Below are 14,205 nucleotides of genomic sequence, written 5' to 3'. Positions count from 1 at the left end.
AGGATTTTCTTTAGAGTTAAATGGTCAGATCACAGGAGCAGGTACCTGGTAATTCCTGTATTATAATTTTCTTTTTATTCCCCCCATTTATCTAATATCATTTCATCTCATTTCCACAGTTACAAGAGACATTTCAGTCCTGCGAGTCCCCTGGATTATAGCTATACAACTGTCCTAACCCATAAAACACACCCACAACCTGTCCCTTATTGCTGGAATATAATGGTGGCAATCCCAGAAGTGCATCAAAATGCAATACTGTTATGCAATACTACGTGGAAATTGGGCACACATGCAATTCCCTCTATCTAGTAAAAATTGCTTGGAAAAATTCTCAACACATTCACATCTTGGCTGATTTTTTAAATACAAATTATTACATCAAACAAACAAAAATCCTGAAACGGAACCTGAAATGCAACTTGAAAAATTCAAGCCTTATTTTCAGTAATTTTGGGCAGGTTTGAATGAAAATGAATGTACTCAATATTCAATGGCAGACACCAAAGATACAACTAAACTAACGAAGATGCAAAAAACTGTTTTGGTGTTGCAATCCATCAGTGTATTGTACCAGTGTGGAGTGCGCGAGTGTTTTAAGGACTTAAAATATTGTTTTATTGCCTTAAAATTTGTTGTAGCTTTTCTGGTTGCCTCAGAAATTTACAAATACTGAAGGATTTAATTGCTTATAGTGTCAGGATTTTTTTAAAAAACACATTACCATTCTTGCCACTTATCTCCAGTGACAATGCTTAAATCCTAATTCTTGACAATTCTCTGTATCACCAGAAGAGATGAAGGAAGAGAACAGGGGGTATGAGAAGGGATCAGGAGAGAGAAGGTGAAGTCCAGGAAGGGAAAAGAGGAATGATGGAGAGGGTGCAGTGGAGGTAAAAGACAGGCTGGGGTTAACAGAGATACTGCACAGAACCAGGCCCATCAGCTCACCCAAGTCCCTACCAATCACTTACACCAATCATACATTAATCCCTTTTCTTTTTACTCATTTTAAGGACAATTTACAGTGGCCAATTAATTTACCAACTTGCACGTCTTTGGGATGTGGGAGGAAACTGGAGCACCCAGAGGAAACCCACAAGGTCACAAAGAGAATGTGCAAACTCCACACAAACAACACCCAAGGTCAGAACTGAACCCATGTCTCCAAGGCTATAGGCCAACAGCTCTACTAACTGCGCCACTGTACTGCATCATCTTGTGAGGTTCCATCCTTACCCTTAGCATTCAGCAGCTACCAAGAAAGAGACAGATCTCATGGATACTAAGTGAAAGCTATGGCCAATAATGTCAGTGAGTGGAGGGTGAGGGAACAGAAACAAGCACACTTAGAGCAGCTGCAGAAAACAGGCTGCTGAAACTGAGTGAATGCAGGAGATTAGAATAGGTCGAGGAATTGGAAACAGGAAACTGATTTAAAATACTCTTTTTCATGCTCAAGCAGGAATGTGAATAACCAGGAAACAGAAGTTCCACTTAGAAGTGCTGAGAATAAATTTGTGAGAAACATTACATGGAAAGGAAATTAAAAAAAGTTAGAAGTAAAATAAAGTGAAGGTGTTGCTCAGTCATTTACCTTAATTACTTGCATGGTGGCACTTCAGAGCTGAAAACAGGGAAATGTTCAGTGTCACCCACTCTAGAACCTGTATACCCAGCCCAAACTCTTCAGGGCCTGACTGTGTCAGCCTAGTTTGGGTCAGATTAGATATGAAGAAAACATAGCATCTCGGGGTCCAGTAGAATAAATTATTTGAACAGAAGCATAATACAATGTTAGAATACATGTTAGCAATTTAAAGCCTGGAATCTGACCACAGCCCAATGTGTTAGGTTCAGATCAAGTTGGGTATCAAAAAATGTTAGAGGTACTCGTGCTTGGGTCAGGTTCAGATTGAATGTGGTCGAGTCAGGTCTTAATTTTAAACCCATACAGGTTGTTTTACCCAACAGCCTGTGCTTGGAGAAAGAGACCTTTTAATGGCAGATCGGGTATTTGATTTTTTTCCCCAGTCACTCATTAAGGAACTTGTATTTCAGGAATCCTAATATGGTTACTACTTTTCCCCACCTTCTTTTGAACCTCCTCTGAAATTTTCAATGATGCTAAAACAAAGCCAAGTTGAAGTCTGAAGGAAAGCTTGCAATCCTGGATGTCTTATGTTCAATCAGTTTGAACTTTAGAGTAGAGATTTAAATTTCTGCTGTCACAGTAAGTTTTGTGCTTTCAGGTCCAAGAAAATATGGCAACAAAATATATCAGTTCACTTGTCTGAGAGGAAAATGCTTGTGAACTGCTGTCAGGATCACAGAAATGGTAAATTAGATAGACCATTTGGAGAAGTCATCAAATAGACAGGGATAAGTATAGTTTCTCGACTTACTCATGTGGAGGGAATGTAAACTCCTTACAAGTATTGAACAAGACTACAAGGAAAATTACACTGCTGTTCATCAGTTATTCACATTCTGTCACAAGCGTATGTTTACCTCATCATAGCTGTATCTGTACTCTCCCTTCTTTGATTTGAGGTCCCATAATACCAAAGTTCCAGATTCGAAACCAATTAAAAGCTGCAGAGAGAAAAAAAATCACAAGATAACTCAAGACTAACTGAAGCCCACCTCCAGTCCATCATTGGCAGGTCCATAATTACAGGTACGATATACAAAAATTGAACCCTAACCCCAGAAACAGAAGCAAGTAGAATTCTCTATTTGTCCTTGGTTCTCCTAGGTTAAGTGAAGTTCAATGTTCCTAAGTCGTTAACTCTTACTTTGCTGCAATACTAAGTTGCCAAATTACAGGCGGCTGGGTGCCAGGTGAGGACAGGCTCAGCCTTTTTAGCCATGCTTGTATTTAAAGAATAACCCCTTGGATGGTGGACTGGAGCTGCCGGGATTATGCTGTTGCGCTAAACTTGCAAATACTAGCCTGTTCATATAATTTGTGGATTACAAGCACACAAATAACCTGGAAATGAGGAAAACTGAACTGTTTTACCTTGAAGAATAAAAGAATGAAAACTCATGGCTTGAATAATAATATGTTGAATATGGTTAATAGCACCAGTGGAAATCAATGAAATTAAATTCAGCAGTATGACGAGAAATGTAAGCATGATCTGCAATGGATAAGGGATCAAGTTAATGTAAACTCTCAATGCAAAATGGAAGTGGAAACAGGGAGCACTCAGTTAAATAAGGTTAGTTTTTAAGGACATTAAAGGCCTGATTATGAATGGGCCTAGAGTAAGTTGTCAATCTGGACAGTGTTCATAATTCAGCAGTTAAACCCCGAGAGACTAGTACCCACAACATAAAAAGATGATGACAGCAAGCAAAACAAAAATTCATAAAACAGCCAGTATTAAATTTAAAGATGTTTAACTGATAATTCCATCCATAGATGTCTCAGCCAAGGAAAAATAGACCTTAACATTCAGTATGTTGGACTATTATACTTCCGGGGGGGGGGGGGGGGGGGGGGGCGGGGGGTTTGGGAAACAGATGGTAACCACACAAGAAATACTAAAAACAAATCACTCACTTGTAAATGACAGCAAGGAACTGGTATAGAAACAGAAGTGGATGAACGGGACTGAGGAAAAGATCTCCAAAAATAGTTCATGAGGGAGCAAGGAGGGCAGAGGGTGGGTGAACTCAAGGGCCTCAGGTGTAGTGGATAGGGGCAAGCTTCTGAACTAGTAAATGAGAAATGCTGAAGAAACGAGGCATAGTAATAAAGCCTCCAATGATACCTGGACTAGAGGGTAAAAAATAGAAGATGGAATATCTGCACATACAATTCAATACAAGAAAATCCCTACTCTCAAAAATGGTGAAGCTCAGTCCATTTAATGTTCAATTATGGCTGAGGCACTTACGAGCAGCTTCAGACCTACATGTTGAATGAAAGGTTCCTCTCTGCTTCTTTGGACCCAGCTATCACAGAAGCTGGTCTTTAGCCAAGTTGAATCACTCACATGACATCAAGAAATAGCTGAGAGCCCTCCTTGCACACAAGACCAATGGCCCAGACAATATCCTTGTCTGTAGGGCCAAAAATATGCTCAAGCATTATTGTACTTGCAGTCAAGCTGTTCCAGGACAGTTACAACATAGGCAACTACCTGAATATGGAAAATTGCTCACATCCCCTCTTCATAACATGCAGGACAAATACAAGCAGGCTAATTACCATTCTATTAGTCTTTTCTCAATCAAAGCAATGGAAGGTGTCATCACATTACTAACATCAATGGTCTGTTGTATTCCAGCAGGACCATTAGCTCCAGACTTACTTACAGCTAAAAAATGAACCAAAGAGATGAATTTCAGCTAAGATGAGAGGGACATCATGACTTGACTGGGTGCGGCATCAAGAAACTAAGTTAATAAGAATCAAAGTTAGAAGTCTCCACTGGCTGGAGTCATAATTAACAGAAAGGAAGATGGTTTTGGTCATTGTGCACCAATCTCAGCCACAAGACATCATGTAGGAGTTCCTTAGGTCAGCTCCCAAGCCCCAACTATCTTCAGCTTCTTCATTATTGATATTTTATGCATACAAGATCAGAAGTGAGGTGGTTTGCTGATGATTTCACAATATTCAATTCTATGAACAACTCGTCATAAAATGAAATAAATGCATGCAGCAAAACCTCGATAACATTAGGGCACAACTGATAGGTGGCCAAAGTGCCAGCAAGTGACCATCTCTATCAGAAGACAGTCTACCCCATATACCCTTGACATTCGATAGCACTGTCATTATGTAGTTCCCCACATCAATATCATGGGTGTTACCAGTAACAAGAGACACAGACACAGCAAGACCTACTAGAATCCCAGAATAGAGTCACCCCTCAAAATAGAGTCCCAGACCAGCTGTCAGTTGTGGCAGGGCTTACATGCTATAACAGGCTACAAGATGAAGTTGGGCAGCATAGTCAATAACAGCGCATCCCTTCCTGATGAGCTTAATGCATTCTATGCACATTTTGAACGGGATTGGTTTGTCACCACCCACCCTAACAGCCTCCAATGCAACTGAACCTGTGGTCACTGTTGAGGACGTAAGATCAGTCTTCCTGGGAGTGAACCAGGGGAAAGCATTTGGCCTGGATGCTGTCCTTGGCTGTGTCCTCAGATATTGCGCTGATCAGCTGGCGGGAGCATTTGCAGACATATTTAACCTCTCCCTGCTTCAATCAGAGGTTCCCACCTGTTTTAAGAAGACCACTATCATCTTGGTACCTAAGAAAAACAAGGTAACATGCCTTAATGACTACTGAATGGTGGCTCTGACATCCATCATTGTGAAGTGCTTCGAGGGGCTGGTCACGACACGCATTAACTCCAGCCTCCTGGAAAAACTCAACCTACTGCAATTCGCCTACCGCTGAAACCATTCTACAGCAGATGCCATCTCCCTGGCCCTACACTCATCTCTGGAGCATCTGGACAGTAAGGACACCTAAGTTAGACTATTGTTTATTGACTACAGCTCTGCCTTCAATACTATAATCCCAAGCAAACTCGTCACTAAACTCTGAGACCTGGGACTCAACACCTCCCTCTGTAACTGGATCCTTGACTTTCTGACCAATAGACCACAATCAGTGAGGATAGGCAGCAACACATCCAGCAGGACTATTCTCAACACTGGTGCCCTACAAGGCTGCATCCTCAGCCCTCTACTCTACTCCCTATACACTCATGACTGCGTGGCCAGATTCTGCTCTAACTCCATCTACAAGTTTGCAGATGATACCACCGTAGTAGGCTGTATCTCAAATAATGATGTTGGAATACAGGAAGGAGATGGAGAGCTTAGTGACATGCTGTCATGACAACAAAACAAAAGAGCTGGTCATCTGACTTCATGAAAGGGGTGGTGTACATGTACCTGTCTACATCAATGGTGCTGAGGTCGAGAGGGTTGAGAGCTTCAGGTTCCTAGGTGTGAACATCACCAATAGCCTGTCCTGGTCCAACCACATAGACGCCACAGCCAAGAAAGCTCATCAGCACCTCTACTTCCTCAAGAGGCTAAAGAAATTTGGCATGTCCCCTTTGACGTTGACCAACTTCTATCAATGCATCATAGAAAGCATCCTATCTGGATGCATCACAGCTTGGTATGGCAACTGCTCTGCCCGGGACCACAAGAAACTGCAGAGTTGTGGATACAGCCCAGCACATCCGGGAAACCAGCCTCCCCTCCAAGGACTCTGTCTATACCTCTCGCTGCCTTGGTCAAGCAGCCAGCATAATCAAAGACCCCACTGACCTGGGTCATTCTCTTCTCCCCTCTCTGATCAGGCAGTAGATACATGATCCTGAGAGCACATACCACCAGGCTAGAGGACAGGTTCTATCCTACTGTTATAAGACTATTGAATGGTTCCCTTATACGATGAGATGAACTCTTGACCTCACAATCTACCTTGTTATGACCTTGCAACTTATTGTCTCCTGCACTGCACTTCCCTGTAGCTGTGACACTTCACTCTGTATTCTGTTATTGCTTTTACCCTGTACTACCTCAATGCACTGTGTAATGAATTGATCTGTACGAATGGTATACAAGTTTTCCCACTGTGCCTCAGTACAACTGACAATAATAAACCAATACTACATAAATTCTGCTGCTACAGGAAGAAATCAGAAGCCTTACTGGTAGTGAGTGACACCTTGCCAAAGCCATTTCATTATTAATAAAACACAACTCAAGAGGGATGGAATGCATTCCATTTCCTGGGGTGTTTGCAGCCACAACAACTCAGAAGGTACACACTACTCAAGTTAATGCAATTGCCTTGATTGGCACCTCATCCCACATCTTAAATGTTCACCCCTTCCACCAAAAATATACCATGTCTGCAATATGCATCATTTACAAAACATATTGCAGTTACTCAACATGCCTACCCTGACAATACTTCCCAAACCTACGACCTCTACTACCAAGAAGAATAAGGCCAGCCAAGGTACCAAGTACTCCATCAACTGCAGGTACCCCAACAATTCAACATAACCCTGCCAGAGAAACATATTGCAGTCCTTTCACTGTGCCTGGATCTAAATTGTGGTATACCACACCCAACTGCATTGTGAGAGCATCTTCAACAGAAGGACAAATGTTCAAAACAGATCATTTAACCACCTTCTCAAGAGAAGTTAAGTATGGGCAATAGTGTTGGCCTCGCAAGTAATGCCCACATTCCATAAACATTTAAAAGGCTTTTGGCTGCCTTTGTAAAAAAAAACATTTTTTAAAAGATATTTTCTAGCCAAACCACGATAATCGATAGCGTTTCCTCTAATTCTGTCATTGTTCATTTCAAATAGTTTCCTCACATTTTCTCAACTTAATACTTCAATAATGTTGTAAACCTTTTCAAAACAAAACATTGGGTGAATTCAGTAACAACTCTAATTCTCCACCAAATACCATTCTTGTTGCTCTCAATACCCTACCAACAAATGTGAGGACTAAAGCAATATTTAAGACTACAACTACAGATGCTGCAGGAGTCAAATGGCCAACGTTTTGATTTGGAAATACTTTGCTTTCGTTACTTAACATTGCTTGTTATCTAGTTCCTAAGTATTCACATGACCAGAGTAACCATTTCCTGCTTGGTTCTTTTAAATGGGCACCCTTGCAATGGCATGGATAAAGATAGTCTACTCTTAAATTCATAGCACAGCCCCAACTCTACCCATTAGATGACATGCACAACATTTAACTTGGACTGAGTTCATTAAAAACTCAATCTTCTCATTACTTACTGTATCACACATTTTCTTATGAACTTGAATTTTTAGACACGTCCTTAAAAACTACTGATAAAAAGAGAAAGCCACAAAGCAGTGGAATTTATATTGGATTACACCACAGCCATTACAAACATGACAGATCAAGTGGGTTGTTGCATTGTAATGACTACAGTTAAGTGTGTTGGAACAGGGCTCCATTATACCGTAGATGCGTCTCCGCTCTCCTGTGGTGATGTGGATGGTTGCGAATCTGCAATTAACGTGTGCTATATTTTACTGTGAGGGAAATGGGAATGCGTTCCATGAGATGAACAATCTATTAAGTTATATAACATGATAAAAGTGCATAGCCTAGATTCACTCATGACTGGGAATTGCCAACTTAAGCACATTCTCAAACTTCTGTGGATTTGGTGAAACGATTTTACAGTGTGATTAAAGCTAGTACAATCAACTCCCACGTTACGGGAGGAATTGTGTTCCTAGAAAATGATCTGTATTGCAATTTTCCCTAACACGAAGGAGTGTCATCTGTGCATGTGTCAAGAAACTCAAGTTGTATTTATTTACTATTTTCCCCTCACGAGTTCAGTGAGAGTGCATTTTATTCCACATCTCAAATTTTTGGGTAGCGATTGTAATTGTGAATTTTGTAAGGGCAAATTTGTTACCCGAATGGCTGTAACATGGGGGTCGCCTTTTAGTCAGTAGTCAGCCATTTTGTTCCTTCAACAGATTCTCTACTTATTCTGACTTCAGTAGCCAAGCTATATGCACAAAGTGGAATCGATCTTGCAGATCTCAGCCTGGTCAGCATTTAAGGAGCTAATACTGGTTTCAATGTAACTGGGTTTGTGAGAGCAAATGAAGAAAATCTGTCAACTAGTCTTGCTGTCTAACAAAAATATCCAAGACTAGCCCTAGGAAACAATCAATATCTACAGAGCTTTCTTTGAATGAAAGAGTTTCGTTAAACAGTCAACAGAGAAATGTGGTGCAATATGTAAACATTAATAGCACAGCTGGTCAATATTTATACACGTGTAATCTTTCACTTATCTTGAATCATTTTCTGAAGTAAAATGTAAGAATTTCATAGCTTTATTTCAAACACTATATCAAAATGCTCTTGCCTTCATCTCTAAGACACAAAGGCAACACATTTTATGCATGAAGTTTGCCCTGAAACAAAAATGTGGTTTGGAATTCAAATACAAAAATGAAGAACATGCATGGCAGCTGTTTGGGTCATCTGCTTCTCACAGAAGGTCTATCTAGCTGAAAAACTGAAACTTCAATTGCAACTCTACCAAAATAAAGCATTTGAAATCTTTCCATTAGCTTTCTGAATAAAGTAACCAATACACATCAGAAAGTGTTGGAGAAGCTCAGCAACAATAAGATTTGGAAAATGAAGCTCTGCCTCATTTTTGACTTTGACTTTATTTAATTAACTTAGTTGACTCCAGTCTGACACCCTGTCAGACTGGCTGCCTGAACTGGCAGGCAGGAGTCAAAATACTAAGACAGGCAGCAGTAGCTGGGGAGCCATTAGAATTCCAACAGGCGATGGAAGGAAGGCTTCACAGGATTCCAAAGACTCGAGTGAGATCATAGAGTCTAAATTTCATAACAGCAAATCAAATTGCTCAAAATGCTTAGGAAAATATTGTTCATTACTTTCTCCAACTCTGCCTCTCAACACAAAGTAAAATAAGATTTTTTTAAAAATAGAATGATGGTATTTAAAAAAAATGCATTTCCAATAATGTGACTGAACTTAACTTTACAGCATCCAATGGCCTGAGCCTTACACAGGTCCTGGAACACTGTTGTTGATCACTGACTTTAAGCCAATTTCTATTCATTCACAGGAGCTGGTCATTACTGGCAAGGTCATCATTTGTTGGATAAATAATGACCCTTCAGCTTACTCTACCACAAAACTAGAATTACAGTCATCAGAGCATACATCCTGACCCTGGAGGCAATTTGCAAGCCAAAGAGGAATTTTTTTCCCCAACCTTCAACAATCCTTGCTCCAAGGTCCAAAGGGAAAACAAGCCATTTCTCCTTGACAACCTCAATGCCAGAGATGGCTTGATACAAACCTTTAGAAAAACACAGCTGGTGGGGAATAGCAAACGCTAATTCCAACCAGGTCCTCCTCCTAATGAAGTGCTTAGAACATGGTTTTAGCACCTTGTTTTGTCAAAATGACAAATACAAGGAATCAGGGCAATATCCTCTAGCCAGTCATTGGAACCCCACGAGACGATGTCATATCCAAGCGAGAGATTCATAGATGTCTACCTCACCTGCATCACAATACAAGCCAACAATTGCTTGATTGACCACTGCCTAATCCAGCAGTGCACGTTTTATTTTGTGGACGAGACCAGATTTACAATACAAATCAGTTGTAATGTGCAGCCATGAGAAACATATTTTATCTTAATTGTACAAAGCCAGACACTAATAGATTTTGTCACATGTAAATGCACAAATGCCATATCATATGTTGCTATCTCAGTCTCCCTGCTGTTCCATCCATTGCCCTCCACACTACTTCACTCACCACATCTGCGGTGCTCCTTTCCATTCTGCCAGTTTTGTGTTTACCTGTATCGCACCCCAGGGTTATACATTGACAGACTTGTGCCCTCCAGCAACTCCACAGTGATATACAAGCCATCACTTCAAATTCAGCTGACACCTAATGCCAGTTGGTGACTGGCATCAACTAAGGCTGTATCATATGGATGTCAGCCACAAACAGAAAGAGCATTCAACAATCTAGAACCATCCACTGATCCAACTTTTCAAGCTCTGCCTCTGGTAAAGTCTGCTGATCTTCTGCAGGACTCATTAGTCACTTTAGAACCCACAGAACTTCAACAGAATCAAATCACCCTAGGTCCTGAGGAAATGCCCAAGTAGTATTGCTCATTAGCAATTGACCTTACGATTATAATAATGAGTTGCCTTCATGAAAAATTGCAGTCCTTGTGCTGTTTGGTAGGGAGTACTAGGATTTAGACTGAGCAATGTTTAAGGAACAGCAGCACTGTTCCATATCAGGATGATGTACACTTGAAGGGAAACCTGGAATGATGGCATTCCCATGTGCCAGCTGCCTTTGTCAAAGTCCTGGGTCTGAGAAGTGCTCTTAAATTAGTCTGGGTAGGTTGCTACATGCATCTAATGGATGCTACGTAGAGCAAACATAGCTAATATGGAGGTAGTAAACGCTTAAGGTGCTGGTGGTGGTTGGGATGATAATCAAGGGGTTACCTCGTCTGAGATGGTGTTGAGTTTTTCCAGGTTAATAGAACTGTACTTAATCGAGCGAGTGGAGGATACTCTATTACATGGAGACACAAGAGACTGCAGATGCTGGAATTTGGAGCAACAAACAAGATGCCGGCGAAACTCAGTGTCAGACATCATCTGTTGAGGGAAATGGACAATCCATGTTTCAGGTCAAGACCCTTCATCTGGACATCAGTTGGCTGTCCATTTCCCTCGATGGATGCTGCCTGACGCACCGAGTTCCTGTAGCATCTTGTTTGATACTTTATTATATTTCTGATTTGTGCCGAGCAGATAATGGAAAGACTTCAGTGAGCCTGGTGAATCACTCATCGCATGCTGATCTGCTCTTTCTTCTGTGCTTGGACCAAAGCCATAAAGAGGACTGCGGCATAGTGGCTTAGGTAGAACCCAAACTGAGTTTCAGTCAGCATGTCATTGGTAAGTTTTATTTGCTAACACCATTGATAATATTTCTGTTAATTGGAGTACGCAGTTGAAGGGAATCTACACAGCCCACAGCAGGATTCTGAGTGTTGGCCAAATGTTAATCCATGGTGCAACAGGATTTCTGATCTTTGAGTTTTTACATAATTTAAAACAAGTTTCAGGAAAAAAATTTAAATGAAGTCAGCATCTGTTTAAATTTGGATATCAGAGTATAAAATGCTATTTTAGATGGATAGAATCTGAAAATGGCCATTAAACAGAATATTTCATTTTCAGTAGATACCATAGTATCCTTTCCACTAAAGGAAAATCTCATACAAAGTCTGTTAAATATTTCACAAGGAAAAAGATTATAATCAGCTGTGCTCAATTGAAATATTTCAGACAAAAAAATTACTCATTTATTTGTGTGAGCAGGAGAAAATAAACAAATGAAAAGTTGGAAATCTTTGGTATTGGTATTGGTTTATTATTGTCACTTGTACCATGGTACAGTGAAAAACTTGTCTTACAAACCGATCGTACAGGTCAATTCATTACACAGTGCAGTTACAATGAGTTAGTACAGAGAGCATTGATGTTGTACAGGTAAAAACGATAACAGTAAAGTGTCACAGCTACAGAGAAAGTGCAGTGCAATAATGTGCAAGGTTGTGAGGTCATAGTCCATCTCATTGTATAAGGGAACTGATCAATAGTCTTATCACTGTGGGGTAGAAGCTGTCCTTAAGTCTGGTGGTATGTGCCCTCAGGCTCCTGTATCTTCTACCCGATGGAAGAGGAGAGAAGAGAGAATGTCCCGGGTGAGTGGGGTCTTTGATTATGCTGGCCGCTTCACCAAGACAACGAGAGGTAAAGACAGAATCCAAGGAGGGGAGACTGGTGTCTGTAATGCGCTGGGCTGTGTCCACAACTCTCTGCAGCTTCTTGCGGTCTTGGGCAGAGCAGTTGCCATACTAAGCCGCGATACATCCTGATAGCATGCTTTCTATGGTGCCTCGGTAAAAGTTGGAGAGAGTCAAAAGGGGACAAACCAAATTTCTTTAGCCTCCTGAGGAAGTAGAGGTGCTGGTGAGCTTTCTTGGCCGTGGCATCCACGTGGTTTGTCCAGGACAAGTTGTTGGTGATGTTCACTCCCAGGAACTTGAAGCTGTCAACCCTCTCGACCTCAGCACCATTGATGTAGACAGGTGCATGTACACCGCCCCCTTTCCTGAAGTCAATGACCAGCTCTTTTGTTGACATTGAGGGAAAGGTTGTTGTCATGACACCATTCCACTAAGCTCTCTATCTCCTTCCTGTACTCTGACTCATCACTGTTTGAGATACAGCCTGCAACAGTGGTATCATCTGCAAACTCGTAGATGGAGTTAGAGCAGAATCTGGCCACACAGTCATGAGTGTATAGGGAGTAGAGGGCTGAGGACACAGCCTTGAGGTGCACTAGTGTTGAGAATAATCATGCCAGAGGAATTGCTGCCTATCCTCACTAATTGTGGTCTGTTTGTTAGAAGGTCAAGGATCCAGTTACAGAGGGAGATGTTGAGTCCTAGGTCTCGGAGTTTGGTGACAAGCTTGCTTGGGATTATTGTATTGAAGGCAGAGCTGTAGTCAATAAACAATAGTCTAATGTAAGTGTCTTTACTGTCCAGATGCTCCAGAGCTGAGCGAAGGGCCAGGGAGATGGCATCTGCTGTAGACCTGTTTCGGCGATAGGCGAATTGCAATGTGTCCAGGTTGTCTGGTAGGCTGGAGTTAATGTGTGCCATGACCAACCCCTCAAAGCACTTCATGATGGTGGATGTCAGAGCCACTGGTTGGTAGTCATTCAGGCATGTTACCTTGCTTTTCTTTGGTACTGGGATGATAGTGGTCTTCTTAAAACAGGAGGGAACCTGAGATTGAAGCAGGCAGAGGTTGAATATGTCCACAAATACTTCTGCCAGCTGACCAGCGCAGGATCTGAGCACGCGGACCGGGACACCATCTGGGCCAGGTGCTTTCCTCGTGTTCACTCTTCGGAAGACTGATCTTATGTCCTCCACTGTGATCACAGGTTCAGCTGCATTGGTGGCTGTCAGAGTGGATGGTGACAATCCACTTCCTTTTTGTTCAAAACGTGCATAGAATGCGTTAAGTTCATCAGGATGGGATGCGCTGTTGTTAGCTATGCAGCCTGACTTAGTCTTGTAGCCTGTTTTAGCACGTAAGCCCTGCCATAACTGGCGGCTGGTCAGGGACTCTATTTCGAGTCGGTATTGCCTCTTGGCATCCCTTATAGCTTTACGAAGGTCATACCTCGCTTTCTTGTACAGATCAGGATTACCAGATTTGTGTGCAGCAGTCCTCTCCTTCAGTAGGGAGTGGATCTCCCTGTTCATCCATGGCTTCCTGTTTGGGAACACCTGTATTGTCCTCTTTGGTACACAGTCATCCACACACTTGTTGATAAAGTCTGTGATGGTGGTGCCATACTCATCAAGGCTGGCAGCTGAGTCTTTGAACATGGTCCAGTCCACTGTCTCAAAGCAGTCACGTAGAAGCTCATCTGCTTCCTCAGACCAGCACTGCGCGACTCTCTGTACCAGATCCTCCCGTTTCAGTTTCTGTTTGTATGCAGGGAGAAGGAGCACA

The 14,205-nt window shown here is 41.7% G+C and overlaps 1 protein-coding gene across 1 annotated transcript in view; it reads right to left on the bottom strand.

The window, feature by feature from the left end:
• The window catches only part of stxbp5a (syntaxin binding protein 5a (tomosyn)), a 164,426-nt gene that overhangs the window by 104,873 nt on the left and 45,348 nt on the right, over nucleotides 1-14,205 (bottom strand). Inside the window, 1 exon segment of the mRNA XM_052011174.1 lies at nucleotides 2,512-2,595. Within this exon segment, the coding sequence (XP_051867134.1) occupies nucleotides 2,512-2,595 (84 nt within the window).

The sequence above is a fragment of the Pristis pectinata genome, chromosome 3 (genome assembly GCF_009764475.1).
Source record: "Pristis pectinata isolate sPriPec2 chromosome 3, sPriPec2.1.pri, whole genome shotgun sequence".
Lineage (NCBI taxonomy): Eukaryota > Metazoa > Chordata > Chondrichthyes > Rhinopristiformes > Pristidae > Pristis > Pristis pectinata.
Note: the sequence above shows the minus strand (reverse complement) of the source record. Positions and strands in the feature narration are given on the sequence as shown.